This window comes from Ranitomeya imitator, chromosome 4, assembly GCF_032444005.1.
Source record: "Ranitomeya imitator isolate aRanImi1 chromosome 4, aRanImi1.pri, whole genome shotgun sequence".
NCBI classification, from domain to species: Eukaryota; Metazoa; Chordata; class Amphibia; order Anura; family Dendrobatidae; genus Ranitomeya; species Ranitomeya imitator.
In genome coordinates this window covers 66,681,754-66,701,755 of record NC_091285.1, presented here as the reverse complement: position 1 = coordinate 66,701,755, position 20,002 = coordinate 66,681,754, and the positions used below count along the sequence as shown (strand labels likewise).

The 20,002-nt window shown below is 45.8% G+C and overlaps 1 protein-coding gene across 1 annotated transcript in view; it reads left to right on the top strand.

The window, feature by feature from the left end:
• Window positions 1–20,002, top strand: part of SLC25A48 (solute carrier family 25 member 48) — a 133,644-nt gene that overhangs the window by 53,125 nt on the left and 60,517 nt on the right. Inside the window, exon 4 of the mRNA XM_069763801.1 lies at window positions 1,211–1,463. Within this exon, the coding sequence (XP_069619902.1) occupies window positions 1,211–1,463 (253 nt within the window). The remainder of the gene's footprint in view (window positions 1–1,210; window positions 1,464–20,002) is intronic.

Below are 20,002 nucleotides of genomic sequence, written 5' to 3'. Positions count from 1 at the left end.
AAGGCGGGGGACCTGGGGAGCGTCTGAGAAGCGCAGTGCGCATGCCCAGGAATCCCAGCCCCGCACTGTGCATAATGCATAACACAGTGCGGGGCGAGGATTCAGTAACAGGGTGGCCGAACTGCCTGCACAGGCGCAGAACGGAACCCGGCACCGGCTTGGATGGCAAATGCTCTTTGCACCTGCGCAAGGCAGAAGAGCAGAGCGCAGGCGCCGGAATTCACACAATAACAGCCCTGAGGGGGCGGCGAAAATCTACACAAGAGATGACTGACGGCAGTTGGGCGCTTCTAAGAGGAGGCTTCACTCCCGCCTCCATGGACAAAGATAGGTATTTCAGCAGAATTATAAATACATTTATTGTGGGAATAACAGAAACAAAAACTAAAAGAGCCACCTTGTTAGAATGCAGCATTACTGCTGCACAAGGTGGCTCTTTTAGTTTATAACGGCTGGAGGGGGGTGACAGTGGCCCTTTAAAGAGTGCACATAGAAGTCACACACTCCTAAGCATGAGGAACAACAAATCTTGCTGCCTCCATCCCATATTAATAATGGAAGTTAATTTCCTTTGAAACATCTGTGGAAAACTCACTCCTGTACAAATTCTCACTATCCAAAAATGTAGACAAGATGGACCGTAAAGGGTTCCCTCCAGGGGCTTCATAGCAGCCATATTAAGTAAAGGACTAAAAATGTTAAAACAGCTACATAGTATAGCAAATCGTATCAAAGTTCTGGAATGGATTAATTGATACCAGAGTTCTTCATGCTGGTCTTGGTGATGGGTGTAGTGGAGTCTGATGCTCCTGATTCTTAGAAAGGAGCAATGAATCAGCAACATCTTACAAGTGGCGTTTACTTCTGTGAATCCCCCGAGTCATGACAAATCTTACCCCAGGACCTGGAGTAATATTTGAGGTGTAATTTGCTCCACAAACTTTTCATGAATTAAACAAGCACACCCCGCCCCGAACTCCCCCCCCAGCTTTACCGACTTTGGCTGACCTTGCTGAATCTGGCGTGAAAATGCCAAAAGTCACAACATCTTTGCGCAACCTTGCATTGAGCAAGAAATTGGTTACTTTCCCAAGTATTTCATGTCAATAAACACTGATGTATCTGGGCCTATGAGATATGTAGTGAGCTTTGTACAACGTTATAGTTTTTCCATTTGTCCAATTTGCTTTTTGCATTTTTCTTCTCCTAGGTTACTGGATTTTTTAAAGGAATGTCCTTCCCTTTGGCTAGTATTGCAATTTACAACTCAGTCGTGTTTGGTGTCTTCAGCAATGCCCAGAGATTTATTAGTCAGTATCGAGATAAAAGCCGAAAAAATCTTCCGGACTTTATAGACTTGACTTTTGCAAGCATGTTAGCTGGATGTGTTTCTGTGGGGATCGGTGGGCCTGTTGACCTGATAAAGATAAAACTGCAAATGCAAACTCAATCTGCTTCTTCAGGTAGGAAATGTTGAATTTCTTTTATTGTGTTGTTGTTGCTTGCCTAGCTTTATTTTATTAACCGGGTGCTATTTTCATATAATGGAAATTGTTTGGCCAACTTTTTAATTTTCGTTTCATTTTTGGCTTGCTAATTCTGACAGACCTAATTGTGGAACTTCAAGGTTAGATTTCAGAGGGAATTTCCTATTTTCTCAAGACATTCTTGCATCTTCCACTCCTTTTTTCAAACACACTGACATTATTTGTTAAAAAAAATGCAACTCCGTACAGGGCTGTATATAGAGGAGCTAGAATCCCACAGCCAACTTTTGAATCAGACATATGCCAATGTGATATCCTGATGCAACACAGACTGTGAAGGACATACGCTGTATTCTTCGGACTATAGTACGATTAGTATGAATCTTACTATAAGATGGGGTAGTGTAAATAAGTGAAGGAGTTAATGTTTGTTCTTTAAGTTAGCAAACAATTCGTAGTTGATGGTAAGCTCCTTTTAGAGTTCTTAAGTGGCATGTGAATTACACACATATAATTATAGAGCAGGGGGAGCTGAGGAGATTGATATATTAGTGAAAAAAGAATCAGTAGAATCTGTGTTTTCATCATTTAATCCCTTGCTCTCGGCTTCTTGGTCCAGTGGGCAGTCCTATCAGTGACTGACAATTTTCTCAATAAGCACACTTATATAAATAAAGCTGTCAGTCACCGATAGGACCGCCCACTGGACTGAAAATCTAAGAGCAGAATATAAATGATTAAAATACAGGTTACACTGAATGTTTTCTCACAAAACTATATTATTATTATTATTATTATTTATTTATATAGCACCATTAATTCCATGGTGCTGTACATGAGAAAGGGGTTCCATACAGGGTTATAGATATCATTTACAGTACACAAATTTATGATGACAGACTGGTACAGAGGGGAGAGGACCCTGTCCTTGTGGACTTACATTCTACGGGATACTGGGGAAGAAACAGAAGGTCGGTGATGCGGCAGCTCTGGTGGTGGTGAGGCGGCAGCTTGGGCGGTTGGTGAGGTGGCAGTGCAGGCGGTTGGTGAGGCGGCAGCTTGGGCAGTTGGTGAGGCGGCAGCTCGGATGGTTGGTGAGGCGGCAGAATGGTTATTGCAGGCTGTAGGCTTTCCTGAAGAGATGGGTTTTCAGGTTCCGTGTGAAGGATCTGAGGGTGGTGGATAATCGGATGTGTTGAGGCATGGAATTCCAGAGGATGGGGGATATTTGGGAGAAATCTTGAAGGCGGTTATGTGTGGAGCGAATAAGTGCGGAGGAGAGTAGGAGGTCTTGGGAGGATCAAAGATTGCGTGAGGGAAGATAGTGGGAGATTAGTTCAGAGATAAAGAGAGGGGACAGGTTGTGGATGGCTTTGTAGATCAGTGTTAATAGTTTGACCTGGATTCGATGGGGAATTGGGAGCCAGTGGAGGGATTTGTAGAGGGGAGAAGCAGGGGAGCTGCGAGGAGAGAGGTGGATTAGCCGGGTAGCAGAGTTGAGGACAGACTGGAGTGGTGCAAGGGAGTTAGCGGAGAGGCCAGGTCAATCTACTCAGCTCCCCCTGCTCTATGACATGATGCCTATAGAGTGGACTACAATTTCATGGTAACAGGTTCTCTTTAATAACTCTATTATTTGTATAAGGATATCGGAAGGAGATATAAAAAGGGAGACAAGGGGCGCAGGGTCTAAGTGTAGATGTATATTCACAGCAAGAAATATATATTGTTGCACTCACCCTTTGGATGTCTTGTATGTACATTTGATTGATCCGTATGATGGATCCACGCCTTATAATATTCCGGTATGCAGCACTATTGCAGGAACTATGCCAGCCTTGATCCAAGGATTGCATGTGAATACAATGGTTAGAGAAAAAAAAAAATTCCTTTCTAGGCGCTTCCGGAAGACAAGGATAATTTGAAGGTTGAGATAATTTGCTCAGTACCAAATTTATTAGGACACTTTAATAAGAACAAAACAACGCGTTTCAGCCCACAACGGCCTTCATCAGGTATTATATGTGCTTTTAAAAATGTTTTACAAGAAAGTTATCTTTATAGACTGCTGATTCCTAACACATAGCAGGGGTGTGCCTGAATTGATTAGGATTAACACTCCACCCCAAGTGAGTCAGTGTGATATTATTTGTATATAATATTATCATTCCAAAAGCAAAAGTAACAAGAAAAGCACTATGTTATTCAGTATCAGTGCCTAGGGAGGCATATACTGCATTTATGTCACATGAGCCCTACAGCCAATCAATGGCTGCAATTGGACTGCTGCACTCCCACTTTTTTCTCTTATCCAACATATGTCCAAGGAAAGTAGTCCTGCATTCAAATCTCACTAAGGATAGCATCTACAAGGAGTTTGTATGTTCTCGATTATGTTCGAATGGGTGTCCTCTGAGAACTGTGGTTTCTTCGAATGAGTCAAAAAAATACTGATCTAGAATATAGACTATGAGCACAAAGTGGAGAGTGACTATTAGAGATGAGTGACCCTTTCCAGGTTCGGTTCAGTTTGGTTCAGCAAACGTTCCCATGTTCACCGAATGGTTCATCAAACACATCTGAACCCCATTGATTTCAATGGGATGCAAAACCAAACGTACAGACAACACCTGAGGGACAAAAACTTCTCAAACAGCTCAAATTAGGAGCAAACACTGGGAAAAATGACATCCATTGACCAAGAGTACAAATAGTATAATTGAGCAGCATGGATGCATGGGACAGGGCTTAGACCAGCATTTCTAGCTGAAACATTAATCAGTAACAGATGGATGAGTGACAGGTGTAGGCCTGGTGCCCTGAGAGGTCTGCCATATTTAGGCAACTCACCAAGGAAACCCAACTTGGAGTCCAATCATTTAAAACAAATTGCATCAATTGACCCGCAGTAGAAAATTGATGGCACAGCAGCAGACAACCATGGACCATGCATGAGGCAGCAGTGTCTGGGCCAACATTTAGAGCTTTGAATTGAAGTTTCAATACAGATGAGGTGGGTGAGGGAGTGATGTAAGCCTTCTTTGCTGGGAGCCCTGATACCTCATACAACAGCTCAACCTGTTTTTTTTCCAGCCACACTCAAGTGGCACAAACATTAGTTTCATAGACTACTATTGATAGAAAGATGTAAGTATGGTAATACAGATAGTTGACTGACCAATTGAGCCACAGTAGAACCTTTTATAATAGCACAGAAGCAGTCAGCCACGGGCCATGCATGATGTATCAGTGTCTGGGCCAGCATTTACAGCTTTAAATTGAAGTTTCAATTAAGATGAGTTGGGTGAGGGAGTGGTGTAAGCCTTCTTTGCTGGAAGCCTTGATACCTCATTCACCACTCAGGTGGCACAAATATCAGCTTGGTAAAGCACTAATGTTAGAAAAATGTAAGGAGAGTAACACAAGTAGCGGACTGAAAGTAGTGCAGGCATGCCGATCTAGGAGCCCTACTACTACAGGCAACGCACAAGGAGACCCAACTTAGAGTGTAAACATTTCAAAAATTGTTGCCACACACCACTAAAGTGGCATCAATTTCCACACAGTAACATAGTAACATAGTTATTAACGTTGAAGGAAGACTTTAAGTCCATATAGTTCAACCCATAGCCTAACCTAACATGCCCTAACATGTTGATCCACATGAAGGCAAAAAAAACCATATGGCAAATAGTAAGCTCCACTTTGGGGATGAAAAATCCTTCCCGACTCTACATACGGCAATCAGACTAGTTCCCTGGATCAACGTCCTATCATGGAATCTAGTATGTATACCGTGCAACATTATACTTTTCAAGAAAGGAATCCAGTCCCATTTTAAATTTAAGTAATGAATCACTCATTACAACATCATACGGCAGAGAGTTCCATAGTCTCACTGCTCTTACAGTAAAGAACCCGCGTCTGTTATTATGCCTAAACCTTCTTTCCTCCAGACGTAGAGGATGCCCCCTTGTCCCTGTCTCAGGTCTATGATTAAAAAGATCATCAGAAAGGTCTTTGTACTGTCCACTCATATATTTATACATTAAAATAAGATCACCCCTTAGTCTACGTTTTTCCAAACTAAATAGCCCCAAGTGTAATAACCTATCTTGGTATTGCAGACCCCCGTCCTCTAATAACCTTGGTCGCTCTTCTCTGCACCCGCTCTAGTTCAGCTATGTCTTTCTTATACACCGGAGACCAGAACTGTGCACAGTATTCTAAGTGTGGTCGAACTAGTGACTTGTATAGAGGTAAAATTATGTTCTCCTCATGTGCATCTATGCCTCTTTTAATGCATCCCATTATTTTATTTGCCTTTGTAGCAGCTGCCTGACACTGGCACCTGAATATGAGTTTGTCATCCACCCATACTCCCAGGTCTTTTTCATTGAAGTTTTTGCCCAGAGTTTTAGAATTAAGCGCATAGTTATACATCTTATTACTTCTCCCCAAGTGCATGACCTTACATTTATCCCCATTAAAGCTCATTTGCCATTTATCAGCCCAAGCTTCTAGTTTACATAAATCATCCTGTAATATAAAATTGTCCTCCTCTGTATTGATTACCCTGCAGAGTTTATTGTCATCTGCAAATATTGAAATTCTGTTCTGAATGTAGAAACAGTAAAAGGGGCCTCTGACCCACCTTCCACTATAGGCAACCCAACAGATAGAGACCCAACTTTGTGTCTCCACATTTCCAAAAATTGTTTATAACATCAGGAACAGTAGCAACACACAGAAGCCACAACAGAGGTGTCACAAACTGCAATAACGCTAGATCAATGCATGACTCTAAAAACTACACCATCACCTTATCTATCCAGTCTGTGACTAGGGTGCAAAAGTCATTCGAGATCCATGACTTGTTCATTTTGATTAAATTTAGGTGATCTACACTTATAGGGGACAGCCAGATTTGCTTATCCGTTAAGACACCACCAGCAGTGCTGAACATATGTTCTGAGAGAACGCTGGCTGTTGGTCATGACAAAACCTCTAAGGCTTGATAGTCGAGCCTAGGCCACTGCCAAAGGGTTCAAAATCCACCTGATGGCATTAATATTGAGCTCAACATACTTCTGCACCATCCTCTCCAGTCATTGACAACATATCAGACTTGTACTCTGTTCTGCTGGTGCATGAGCTGGTTTAAAAACTATGTGAAGCGGTTCACAAAAAATGCTTATGCCACTTACACTGCTGCTGCTAAAGTTTTTTACATTGACATTTTGATGTTCCTGGTGTTGAAAGTCTAGAACTGCAGTGCACACTGTGTGCCTCACTGCTGTTTTAGGGTAAACCACTCTTAAGATTGTCTACAAGTGTGTTTCGGTACTCCTGCATGCACATGTCCCTTTCCAGGGGGAAGCATTTGGCTAAATTTATTCTTGTACCGTAGATCTAACAGAGTGGCAACCCAGCAGACAGCGCTATTTCTAACCCTAAGAATACGGGCATTGTGTTGAAGATAGTGCAACAAGAAGGCGCTCATGTGTCAGGCGCTTCCATGAGGTCCAAGTCCATGATGTGTTGGTGGCAGGATAACACTCAAGGTTCATCAACAAGGCTTACCGCTGTGCGTCTGCCAAAGAAAGGTAGTGGAGTAGCCCGTCCAGTAACAGAAGTTGTCAATTGTCTTTGTATATGACGTGACGTTGATGGTTCACTAGTGCTTTCACAAACATTGCCACCTACCCCACTTACACCTTGAACACCAAGCCTAATCCCCCTTCCACCATGACCTCAATTTTTTCCCAGTTATGTTGCTCAGATAGTGTGGTAGGAGCAAAGTATTAGCAACAAAAGATTAGATTTTAAACTCTGCATCAGTTATGCAAACAGCTGAATTTCAGTGGCAGTAAATGACAAAGTGAAAAATGGAGTGCTGAATCGCATTAATCAAACAAGAAAGAATTGTTTAAATGTGGATGAGGCTTGTATGACTAAGAAAATATGCTCCAAACAATTTTAAAATTAGATCTTCCCTAATCTATGACGTTAGTAACTCAAAAATTTTTTTGGGACCTGTATAACATTGATTAAACAATTTTAAAGTGAGATCTACCATATTGTCTGACGTTAGTAACAGAAGAGATATTTTTTGGCCTTTGGATGAGGCCTGTGTAACATTGACTAAATGCTACAAACAATTTGAACGTGTGATGTCCCCTACTGTATGACATTAGTAAAGGAAGAAATATTTTTTGGCCTGTGGATGAGGCCTGTATAACATTGACTAGATACTACAAACAATTTCACAGTAAGATGACCCCACTTTTTTAAAGTTAGTAACAGAAGAATTTTTTTGGTTGCATGAGGACTGTATAAAATAGACTTGATGCTCCAAACAATTTCAAAGTGAGATCTACCCAACTGTATGACATTAGTAACCAAAGAGAATTTTTTGGCCCTGCGGATGAGGCTTGTATAACATACATTAGATGATAAAAACAATTTCAAAAAGAGATCTACCCTACTGTAGAACATTAGTAACTTAACCAAATATTCTTTTGTGTGGGTGATGTGATGCCTTTATAACCTAGAAGATATGCTCCAAATAATTTCAAAATTGGATTTAGCCTGCTGTGTCACGTTTGAAAAGCAAAAAAATGTCTTTTTGTTTTTATGTGCAACAGCTCAGCACACACAACAATTTAATCGTCGCAAAATTACAATGTGGGATATGCCAGGCTGTATCACGTTGAGTAAGAGAAAAAATATATATTTTTTATGTGCGTGAGGTCTGCAGACAGCTTAATTTCACCGCCAGAAAATTATAACTGGGGATACGGCAGGCTGCATCATGGTTAGCAACATAAAAATATATATACCGTATATACTCGAGTATAAGCCGAGATTTTCAGCCCAAATTTTTGGGCTGAAAGTGCCCCCCTCGGCTTATACTCGAGTCACGGTAGTGGTGGGGTCGGCGGGTGAGGGGGAGAGGGCGCTGAGGTATACTTACCTAGTCCCAGCGATCCTCGCGCTGTCCCTGCCTTCCTCCCCGTCTTCTGTGCTGCAGCGTCTTCCCCTCTTCAGCGGTCACGTGGGACCGCTCATTAGAGATATGAATAAGCGGCTCCACCTCCCATAGGGGCGGAGCCGCCTATTCATTTCTCTAATCAGCGGTGCCGGTGACCGCTGACAGGAAGATGCTGCAGCACAGAAGACGGGGAGGAAGGCAGGGACAGCGCGAGGATCGCTGGGACTAGGTAAGTATGTTATATTCACCTGTCCGCGTTCCAGCCGCCGGGCGTCGCTCCATCTTCCCGGCGCCTCCATCTTCCCGGCGTCTGCGCTCTGACTGTTCAGGCAGAGGGCGCGATGACGCATATAGTGTGCGCGGCGCCCTCTGCCTGATCAGTCAGAGCAGAGACGCCGGGAAGATGGAGGCGCCGGGACCGGACGCTGGGAGCTGCAATCAAGGGAGGTGAGTATGTGGTTTTTTTTTTTTATTGCAGCAGCAGCAGCGGCAGCACAGATTTATGTGCAGCATCTATGGGGGCAGTATGAACGGCACACAGCACTATATGGGGGCAGTATGAACGGCACACAGCACTATATGGGGGCAGTATGAACGGCACACAGCACTATATGGGGGCAGTATGAACGGCACACAGCACTATATGGGGGCAGTATGAACGGCACACAGCACTATATGGGGGCAGTATGAACGGCACACAGCACTATATGGGGGCAGTATGAACGGCACACAGCACTATATGGGGGCAGTATGAACGGCACACAGCACTATATGGGGGCAGTATGAACGGCACACAGCACTATATGGGGGCAGTATGAACGGCACACAGCACTATATGGGGGCAGTATGAACGGCACACAGCACTATATGAGGCATCTGTGCAGCATCTATGGGGCAGTATGAACGGCACACAGCACTATATGGGGGCAGTATGAACGGCACACAGCACTATATGAGGCATCTGTGCAGCATCTATGGGGCAGTATGAACGGCACACAGCACTATATGGGGGCAGTATGAACGGCACACAGCACTATATGGGGGCAGTATGAACGGCACACAGCACTATATGGGGCATCTGTGCAGCATCTATGGGGCAGTATGAACGGCACACAGCACTATATGGGGCATCTGTGCAGCATCTATGGGGCAATATGAACGGTGCAGAGCACTATATGGCACAGCTATGGGGAAATAATGATCTATTTTTATTTTTGAAATTCACCGGTAAATGCTACATTTCCACCCTAGGCTTATACTCGAGTCAATAAGTTTTCCCAGTTTTTTGTGGCAAAATTAGGGGGGTCGGCTTATACTCGGGTCGGCTTATACTCGAGTATATACGGTATATATTTTTAATGTACATGAGCTATGCAGACTGTGGAATTTCAAGGCCACTAAACAAATATGGCATGGTGAATCACGGAAGCAACTGCCGAAAAAAAATGCTCAATTCACAGAACAATGTCACCTCACCACTAAATGACAAGGTGGGATATGGCATGGTGTTTCACATTTAGCAAGTGAGTGAAAAAATAGGATTTAGAACGCTATACTCATGCATGGAGGACAAGAAGCAGTGCACAACACACTTGTATGAATTGTGCACTGCTGTCTTTGTCTGTCGACCTCAGTAATGGCAAAAAAACATGTTGGAAGGTCAATTTCACAGCCACACTGGACAGTAGCTAGCTAAACTACCTGACTAATATACAACCGCCTAGCTAACTACCTAAGATCTAGCTGCAAACAGTCCCAGCATCAGGAGCAGCCTCTCTGCGCTGATACATTGTCAAAATGTCACTAAAACAAGATGTCTGTTCCTTACATGTGATTTCAACAGCCAATAACACAAACCATTGTGTCAGGACTTTGTGGATTCTTCCTGTGCTCTGAGTGGCTAGCCGCAATGTGCACAGATAAAGATAGAAGAAAAAAAATTACAGTTTAAAGCACGCCGCTCCTCTGAGCTCTGCAATTTCCCTACCCAGCACAAACACGTGCCCCAGACTGCAGAGACCCAAAGAAACTATACTCCCACAAAGTGACGCAACACCCGAATATTTCAAATATGACTTCTTTTATTAAACTTTATAAATAACTTGCTTAAAGTCAACTTCAATTTGTCAATTTTCTCTTTTGGCTTAATAATTAAGGTCGCAGCTTATAACCCGGCAACATTTTGCCAACCAAGCGGGTGTAGGGAGATTTTCTGCCCTCCGGACTCCCGGCGCAGGTATCTTCACCAACCTCATAACCACCCATTCCGCTGCTGCGACTGAAAGAAGAAACAAAAACATAACCACTCAAACAAAAGGGAGGGAGGGAGAGAGACAGGTCCGGGTGCAAGTGAGGGGATCCGGAAGGGCAGGAAGCAAAGCGCCGCCTCTTTTGAAAGGGGCCCCGCCCCAAACCAAACCCGGCCCCCCGGAGCTCGGCGACGTCACCCCGTGGGAGACCCGGTGAGAGCCATGCCGAGGCCCCGCAGTCAGAAGACATCGGCGATAGCCGTAGTGTCCCGCAGACTGCAGAGACCCAAAGAAACTATACTCCCACAAAGTGACGCCACACCCGAATATTTCAAATATGACTTCTTTTATTAAACTTTATAAATAACTTGCTTAATGTCAACTTCAATTTGTCAATTTTCTCTTTTGGCTTAATAATTAAGGTCGCAGCTTATAACCCGGCAACATTTTGCCAACCAAGCGGGTGTAGGGAGATTTACTGCCCTCCGGACTCCCGGCGCAGGTATCTTCACCAACCTCATAACCACCCATTCCGCCACGGAGTAGCCCGTGACACGAGCTACGACCCACCCAACGAATGGAGCGCCTGAACTACGCCCTCTCTAAGCCCATCCAGGAAGATGTCCAGACCCGCATCATTGAGATGCACCCCATCTGGCAAGAGAAAACCGGAGTTATCTCCTTCTAACCGGTGATGTCTCACCACCACACCGTTCTTGAATCTGATGAAGCGAGAAATTCTCTGGTTAAGCGTGCGTCTGGATCTTTCCATGGCTCCCAGTTCCCTGGCACCTCGCCAAACCAATCTAGGGATCATCTCGGACCACACCAAACGCATTACAGGAAAGAAGCCTGGAAGTTTGTCCAGATCGGCTCTCATCAGGGTCAACAGCTCAGCGAGAGGAAAAGAGGCCAAATCATTCCCACCGGCGTGGATAACCACCACTGTAGGCGAGGATGCTACTCTTGGAATTCGCACAATCTCTGGCAGGACTTGTGACCATGTTAAACCTCTTGTTCCGCGCCAGATGACGTCCATTCCTGTAAGGCCAAGCGAACGACCTCCTGGGCATAATTCCGCACGCCGTGCTGCCCAGTATATATAAGAATGGCCCACCAGCCATATGCTGGGTCTCATACCATCTGAAACCAGAGACAAACAGTTGTTAGTAAATAAAAAACTCGAAACGGAAAGGACAAGAGGGAGATCAACAATAGGGAAGACACCTACGAAAAAGAAAAGCAACCTACTAGCGCAATCTAAGCAAAACTTATTGCAACACTAATTCCGGCCTGATATATCTAGTGAAACAGCGAGATCTCCATCTACCCACTCTCTGTATATCTGATTCAAACAGACCAGCCCTGGAGGCTTCTGTTGCTGCACCGATCCTAAATGAATGAGTACCGAATTCCGTTGCGGGCAAACCGAGAAACGTCAATGCCTGTCTAAGGATCGCTAGGAACTGACACGCAAACAGAGGGGAGCCGTTCTCATGGATGAATAATTGCAACCCGCTGCCCCTAATTTGCATGTAACTTCTAACCAATGATAGCGGGCAAATCGATCCCTTGATGGCAAAAAGGGGGGAACCATACACCCCTGCCTTCCTGGTCGGTTTTGGATCTGCGCACCCTTACCCTCAGCCCGTCGTCACAGATCACCAGGTCTTCCAGCTGCAGGCCGCCTGCCCTGCAGCGGGACGAGGGGAGGATCTCGCTAACCCGCATAGCCCCGAAGAAAGCCAGGCTGAAAGCCGCTGAAATCAACGTAGCCTCGTAAGTGGAGTCGCAAACCGAGCCCGATACCCTAACCAAATTGGACAGGAGAGTAAAAGAAATGGGCCTCCTTTGATCGCTGCGCGCACTGGCCCGCCGCCAGCCTTTTAAAACCTGTGTAATTAAAAAATGTTTGGTAGAATCCGGCCAACCGCGTAGCTTAAAATGAAACGCCACCCCCGCAATGCGATTGCGAGCCGCTGTTCCCGACACCCCCGAAGCCTGCAAGCGCGCCAAAAAGGCCAATGTAACCTGGAGTCTCAAACTATCAGAGCTACCTACCGGTTTTTCAGCTGCCACCAAACACCACTCATCCCATGCCTTACCGTATGCTTTCCATGTGGCAGGAGCTATGGAAGACCTTAACAACGGAATCAGCTCTCCAGGGCATCCCAAACCGAAAGCGGGCATCCCCGCATTTGCTGCTGTTCCCACGGCTGCTGACCATACCGCATCTGTGAATCAGAACAAAGTTTAACATCCATAACACCGACCTTTTCCACACTGTGAGCGATCGCCTTTAACCATGTGTTGCTCTCCAAACATTTTAATACTGTGAACCCGATGACCTTTATGACCGGCAACGAGGATGGTGATAGGAAATTAAGGGCATGCGTGGCCTTGTCCGATTCCAGCCTGAAACACACACGTTTGTTGGCCAAAAACTGGCCCCAAAGCTCCATGGCAACCGCTAGGGGAAGCAGTTCTAGGAGCACCAAATCCTGGGTCCAGGCTCTGGTTACCCACGATTCGGGCCATGTGTCCGCGCACGTCTGTTCCCTAAAACTGACGCTGAAACCCACCGCATCCACTTTACCGAGCCTGAGCCCTAAGCTATCACTGTCACATTCATTTTCCTGAAAGCATGTTCTCCCGTTGTAGGAAAAGAGAAAACGCTGCCATATAATCAGATCGCTGCGCAATTGCGCCGTGATCCTGATCCTGTGGTGGGGTTGTTTCGCACCTTTCGTAGCCAAAATTAACCTGCGAGAGAAGATTCTGCCCATTGGCATTACCTTACAGGCAAAATTCAGGGATCCCAGGAGGGATTGCATTTGCACTAGTGTAACCTTACCGACCGATAGACATCCCGCAATTAGTTCTTGCAGTTTTAATATCTTGTCTTGGGGCAACCTAAATTCCATAGCAACCGAGTCAATTTTGATTCCTAGGAACGTGATGACAGAGACGGGGCCGATGGTTTTCTCTGACGACAAGGGGACTCCAAAACAGGACATAACGTCCTTAAATTGGACCAGGGCATCGTGACACACCTCCGAATTAGCCGGACCTACAAATAAAAAGTCATCAAGGTAGTGCGTAATAGATGGCAAACGCGTAACCTTGCGAGCTACCCACTCTAGAAATGTACTAAACATTTCAAAGTAATGGCAAGAAATTGAGCATCCCATAGACAGGCATGTATCGAAGTAGTACTTGTCCTCGAACATGGCTCCTAACAGGTGATAGCAGTCCGGGTGAACCGGAAGCAGCCGGAATGCAGACTCAATATCTGATTTGGCCATGAGGGCGCCTGGTCCTGCTTTTCTAACCATTTCCACAGCTCTGTCGAAAGGTATGTATGTTACCGTGGTGTCATCTTCGGGAATACCATCGTTCACCGATCTGCCTTTTGGGTATGACAGATGGTGAATAAGACGGTACTTACCCGACTCCTTCTTAGCGACAATGCCCAAAGGGGAAACCCGTAGGTTAAAAAAGGGGAGAGAATCAAACGGGCCTTGAAAACGGCCTGCTCTAATCTCTTTATTCAACTTGTCGTGTAAAATGGCCGGGAGTTCCCTGGCCGATTTTAAGTTCTTTGACAACTGGGGTTTTCTTGAAAAAATAAAAGGAATGAAAAAACCGAACGAAAAACCAAAACTTAGCTGAGCTGCAGCCGGTTTATTGGGGTATCTGGACAACCATGGTTCCATGCTTTTTACGCTCACCGGTGTCAGATGGCTCACCCCCCGCGGATGACTTGTTACTGATCGATTTTTGAGGGGTTTTTGAGCATTTTGATGTAGAGTGAGGTCCCCCACAAGCGGAACATTCGTGCATATACTTGCACAATCCGTAAAATTTGCAGTGGCCCTCGTTGAAGAGCCAACAAGTGCCTGGCCTGCGTACGACTGCCGACCCAGCATTGCTGGCACTGCCGGCGGATGCCCCGGGAAAGGGCTGCATAGTCTTCTGGGCCATCATCAGCCGCAGCCATGAATCGGTGGCTTTTACCCCCCACCCCAAATGTGGATTGACAGCTAGCCTGCGGCGGAAATCCTCATCGTATTTCCACCAGGCCGAGCCACCATGGGACTTATATGAACTGTACAGGTCCTTCTCAAAAAATTAGCATATAGTGTTAAATTTCATTATTTACCATAATGTAATGATTACAATTAAACTTTCATATATTATAGATTCATTATCCACCAACTGAAATTTGTCAGGTCTTTTATTGTTTTAATACTGATGATTTTGGCATACAACTCCTGATAACCCAAAAAACCTGTCTCAATAAATTAGCATATCAAGAAAAGGTTCTCTAAACGACCTATTACCCTAATCTTCTGAATCAACTAATTAACTCTAAACACATGCAAAAGATACCTGAGGCTTTTATAAACTCCCTGCCTGGTTCATTACTCAAAACCCCCATCATGGGTAAGACTAGCGACCTGACAGATGTCAAGAAGGCCATCATTGACACCCTCAAGCAAGAGGGTAAGACCCAGAAAGAAATTTCTCAACAAATAGGCTGTTCCCAGAGTGCTGTATCAAGGCACCTCAATGGTAAGTCTGTTGGAAGGAAACAATGTGGCAGAAAACGCTGTACAACGAGAAGAGGAGACCGGACCCTGAGGAAGATTGTGGAGAAGGACCGATTCCAGACCTTGGGGAACCTGAGGAAGCAGTGGACTGAGTCTGGTGTGGAAACATCCAGAGCCACCGTGCACAGGCGTGTGCAGGAAATGGGCTACAGGTGCCACATTCCCCAGGTAAAGCCACTTTTGAACCATAAACAGCGGCAGAGGCGCCTGACCTGGGCTACAGAGAAGCAGTACTGGACTGTTGCTAAGTGGTCCCAAGTACTTTTTTCTGATGAAAGCAAATTTTGCATGTCATTCGGAAATCAAGGTGCCAGAGTCTGGAGGAAGACTGGGGAGAAGGAAATGCCAAAATGCCTGAAGTCCAGTGTCAAGTACCCACAGTCAGTGATGGTGTGGGGTGCCATGTCAGCTGCTGGTGTTGGTCCACTGTGTTTCATCAAGGGCAGGGTCAATGCAGCTAGCTATCAGGAGATTTTGGAGCACTTCATGCTTCCATCGGCTGAAATGCTTTATGGAGATGAAGATTTCATTTTTCAGCACGACCTGGCACCTGCTCACAGTGCCAAAACCACTGGTAAATGGTTTACTGACCATGGTATTACTGTGCTCAATTGGCCTGCCAACTCTCCTGACCTGAACCCCATAGAGAATCTGTGGGATATTGTGAAGAGAAAGTTGAGAGACGCAAGACCCAACACTCTGGATGAGCTTAAGGCCGCTATTGAAGCATCCTGGGCCTCCATAACATCTCAGCAGTGTCACAGGCTGATTACCTCCATGCCACGCCGCATTGAAGCAGTCACTTCTGCCAAAGGATTCCCGACCAAGTATTGAGTGCATAACTGAACATTATTATTTGTTGGTTTTTTTGTTTGTTATTAAAAAAACACTTTTATTTGATTGGATGGGTGAAATATGCTAATTTATTGAGACAGGTTTTTTGGGTTATCAGGAGTTGTATGCCAAAATCATCAGTATTAAAACAATAAAAAACCTGACAAATTTCAGTTGGTGGATAATGAATCTATAATATATGAAAGTTTAATTGTAATCATTACATTATGGTAAATAATGAAATTTAACACTATATGCTAATTTTTTGAGAAGGACCTGTATATGCTGTCCATATAAATGAAAAGCTCGGAGCATCATTCTGGGTGTTTCTCTCCCATCACGCATCCTAGAACTGCGAAAGCCTGCAGCCAATTGTTGATAGTTTTGGCTACCTTCGGTTTTCTGTCATACACTCTCTCGCCTACCCGTCTCTCCTTATCCACCGAGTGTTGCTCTGTGGATACAAGGGACCAAATGTCTATGAATTTGTTCGCCCAAATTTGTTCCTTTACGGCAATATCTAGGTGTGACCCCAGGGGTGGGACCCCGCAAAAAAGGCCATCCTTGTAAATATCGGGGCGTGTGGGAGGTATTGTCTTAGGCTGCGTGGCGGGTTGCAACAGCTTGGGGTTTACGAAAATCCTGCCGCAGCCTGCGCTAAACGGGGCCGCATCTGCCATATTACCCGTAATTCCCCTATCAGCTCCCCAAGCACCAGTAAAGGAGTACTCACCGGGTTGTATACTGGGTTCTGAGCGACTCTGCTCCTGAGGTGCATGGATAGTAGCACCTCGCTGCCCGATCCGTGAAGTGGACCTGCGTTCCGACGCATCGTGATGACGAGAACGACCAGATGAACTGCCCGAAGAGGATGGAGAGCGCCACCTTGACGCTCTAGACCGCCTGCTGCGACGGCTGGAACGGGACCTGTGGGAGCGTCTCCTGCTATCATAACGTTCCCTGCGCCTTTTTCTATGACGGCGGCCATGCCCGGATGACGACGACGATGACACGCTGCGTGCGGAGCGGTTACTCGCGCTCTGAACGCCGACCAAAGCCGAGGTGCCAGCACCCTGTATGGGGAGTCCCACACCGGTTGCCATCGGCGATATGCCTGCCGAGGCGTTCAGATGTTCCCCCACCCCCGACGCTAAGTGAGCTTGGGCTGTTTGACACCCAGCAGTAAGTTGGTGAGGTGTTGAAAAAATTACCGGGAATGACGGGAAAGGGGACTCAATTCTCACCCCTGTGTGTCCAAACCCTGTCTGCTGTCCCATTATGGGGGCAGAATGCTCCTGCTGCTGGGCCGCTGCACCTAGCTCCTGTCCCTTCCCAGTATTATTCCCACCCCCCCCCCCAAAGGCTGTAGAGTAGGAGAGAACAAATCCTGTGACTCCCCCGTCCCCTCGTTCTCCTGTGATGATGCAGACGCCGCTGAGCCCTGAACCCCCCCCCCATGCTAACAACTGCCCGAGACTCCTGTGCAGCTGGGGTGACTAAGTGCTGCTGCTGCTGCTGAGCGTTCCCTCCCCAGGGGGTTAGTACCGACGTATGAGCGGAGCTGATCAACCCTTGTGTTCCCCCCTCCTGCCTCTGCCCGACCGCCGCCGTCGCGCTGTGCTGTCTGCCCACGTGAGAGGATGCGCGCGCGCTTGAGCCGCGCGCTCCTCTTTGAAATTACTGGTGGGCTCAGACGTGCCGGAGGCCGGGAGGCTCTGCCAGATCGCTGCTCGACCGACGGCACCGCCTGGCTCGCTGCAGGGAGGGAGCCGCTCGCGGCCAGTAGCGCCGCTAGCCAACCGCTACCCTCCCTGCCAATCTTCTCCCTCACCGCTTCCTGGAGCGGGTCCATTTTCTGGCAGCCCCAAGACAGGTCCGGGTGCAAGTGAGGGGATCCGGAAGGGCAGGAAGCAAAGCGCCGCCTCTTTTGATTGGGGCCCCGCCCCAAACCAAACCCGGCCCCCCGGAGCTCGGCGACGTCACCCCGTGGGAGACCCGGTGAGAGCCATGCCGAGGCCCCGCAGTCAGGGGACATCGGCGATAGCCGTAGTGTCCCGCACACTCATCATACACCACCATTATTGTAGCCAAAGTGCTGAAAATACTTTTGTGGCAATGCAAATATTTTCCTGCACTTTTTACCGAATGTTTCCGATTTTATAACATTCTGCTTGTGTTTCCGATTACAATTCCGAATGTGTAATATCCATGCCAAATCTATGTTTGCCAATCATTTTTCGAACAAGTTCACTCATCACTACTCGTCACACACCTTTTGAATCTGGCTGCCAGGAGGAAATTAACTTTATTTTTCCTGGCAGCGTTCAACATTCAGTCATGGGTGTGGTACCGACACAGTTTCAGTCTCTGCTCTGTGCATAGAGAGAGTTGGCTGTAATAGCGACCTCCGGCACTGACTGACAGCCAGCTCTAATGCGGAGTTGACTGTCAATAAGTGATGGGGGAACATTTACAGCCACCGCACTCTATACACAGAGTGGTGACTGAACAGGCGCCGGAGCTACCCCTGTGATTGAACGCCGAATGTTGCCAAAGTGCAGGTACAATAAACCTGCAGATCAACCCCATATCTACAGGTTAACAGCATTTTTTCATGTGAAAGATTTCCTATAACTCCTTCCCGACTTGCGCCGTGTATATATAGTGCAGTGGGAGCTGCATTCCCGCAAACTGTCGTATATTTATGGCGCCGCAATCACATCGGATCACACTGAGTGCCACTGCGATCATGTGTGGGTGTCGGCTGTATGTGGGAGCTGACACCTTGCTGCGGTGCCTACGATGAGTGCTAGAACCGATTGCGGATGTTTACCTCCTCTGATGATGCTGCCAATAGTGACAGCGACATCGAGAAGCATTGCAGAGGGAGTGAACTTCCTGTCTACTCCCTGTTTACTCCCATTTGACACAACGCGATGCGATCGCATTGTGTGGATGGTCTCCATGGTGAACTCGGCTACAAGATGTCCGCAGGGTACTGTAGGAAAGGTCGCCTATGAGCGTCTGCTAAGCGTCTGCTCACAGGCCTCCTTACTGCCTGTCAGACACTGCTCTGTTGGCCTGCGGTGCAGAAGCATTGCAGAGTATCATATCAGCGTTCTGTCATTATACAGTTGATGCCCCATTCTTGGACAATGTAAAAAAAAGTTTTAAAAAGGTTATTTAAAAAAGTGTAAAAATATATTTAAAAATCCCCAAATAAAGAACAAAAGTAAGAAAAAAATGTTATCCAATAAATACACTTATGTAAAAAGAAAAAAATACACATATTTGGTATCGCCGTGTCCAGAACAGCATGACCTATAAAACAGTCCCACTAGTAAAGAAAAAAAAAGAGGCAAAAAACTATGCTTTATCATCATACCCCCAAACAAAATGTGCAATAAAGCGCAATTGAAAACAACAACAAAACTCTGTCAATGGAAAATTAAAAATGTATAGCTCTCAGAGTAAAGCAATGCAAAAATAATTATTTTTTCTCTAATACAGTTTTTATTGCGCAAAAGCGCCAAAATAGAAAAAAATTATAGAAATGAGGTATCTCTGTAATCGTACTGACGCGAAGAATAATGCTGTTTTATCAATTTTACTACACGGTATAAAAATTTTAAAAAAAGAACAATTCCTGAATTACTGGATTTTGTTCATTCTACCTCTCAAAAATCAGAATAGAAAGAGAAAAAAAATGTGATGTGCCCGAAATGGTACCAATAAAAACGCAAAACAGAATCTGTCATATGACTCTGTTGGACGAAATATGGAAAAATTATAGCTGTCTAAATATGGCAGTGCAAAAACTAGTTT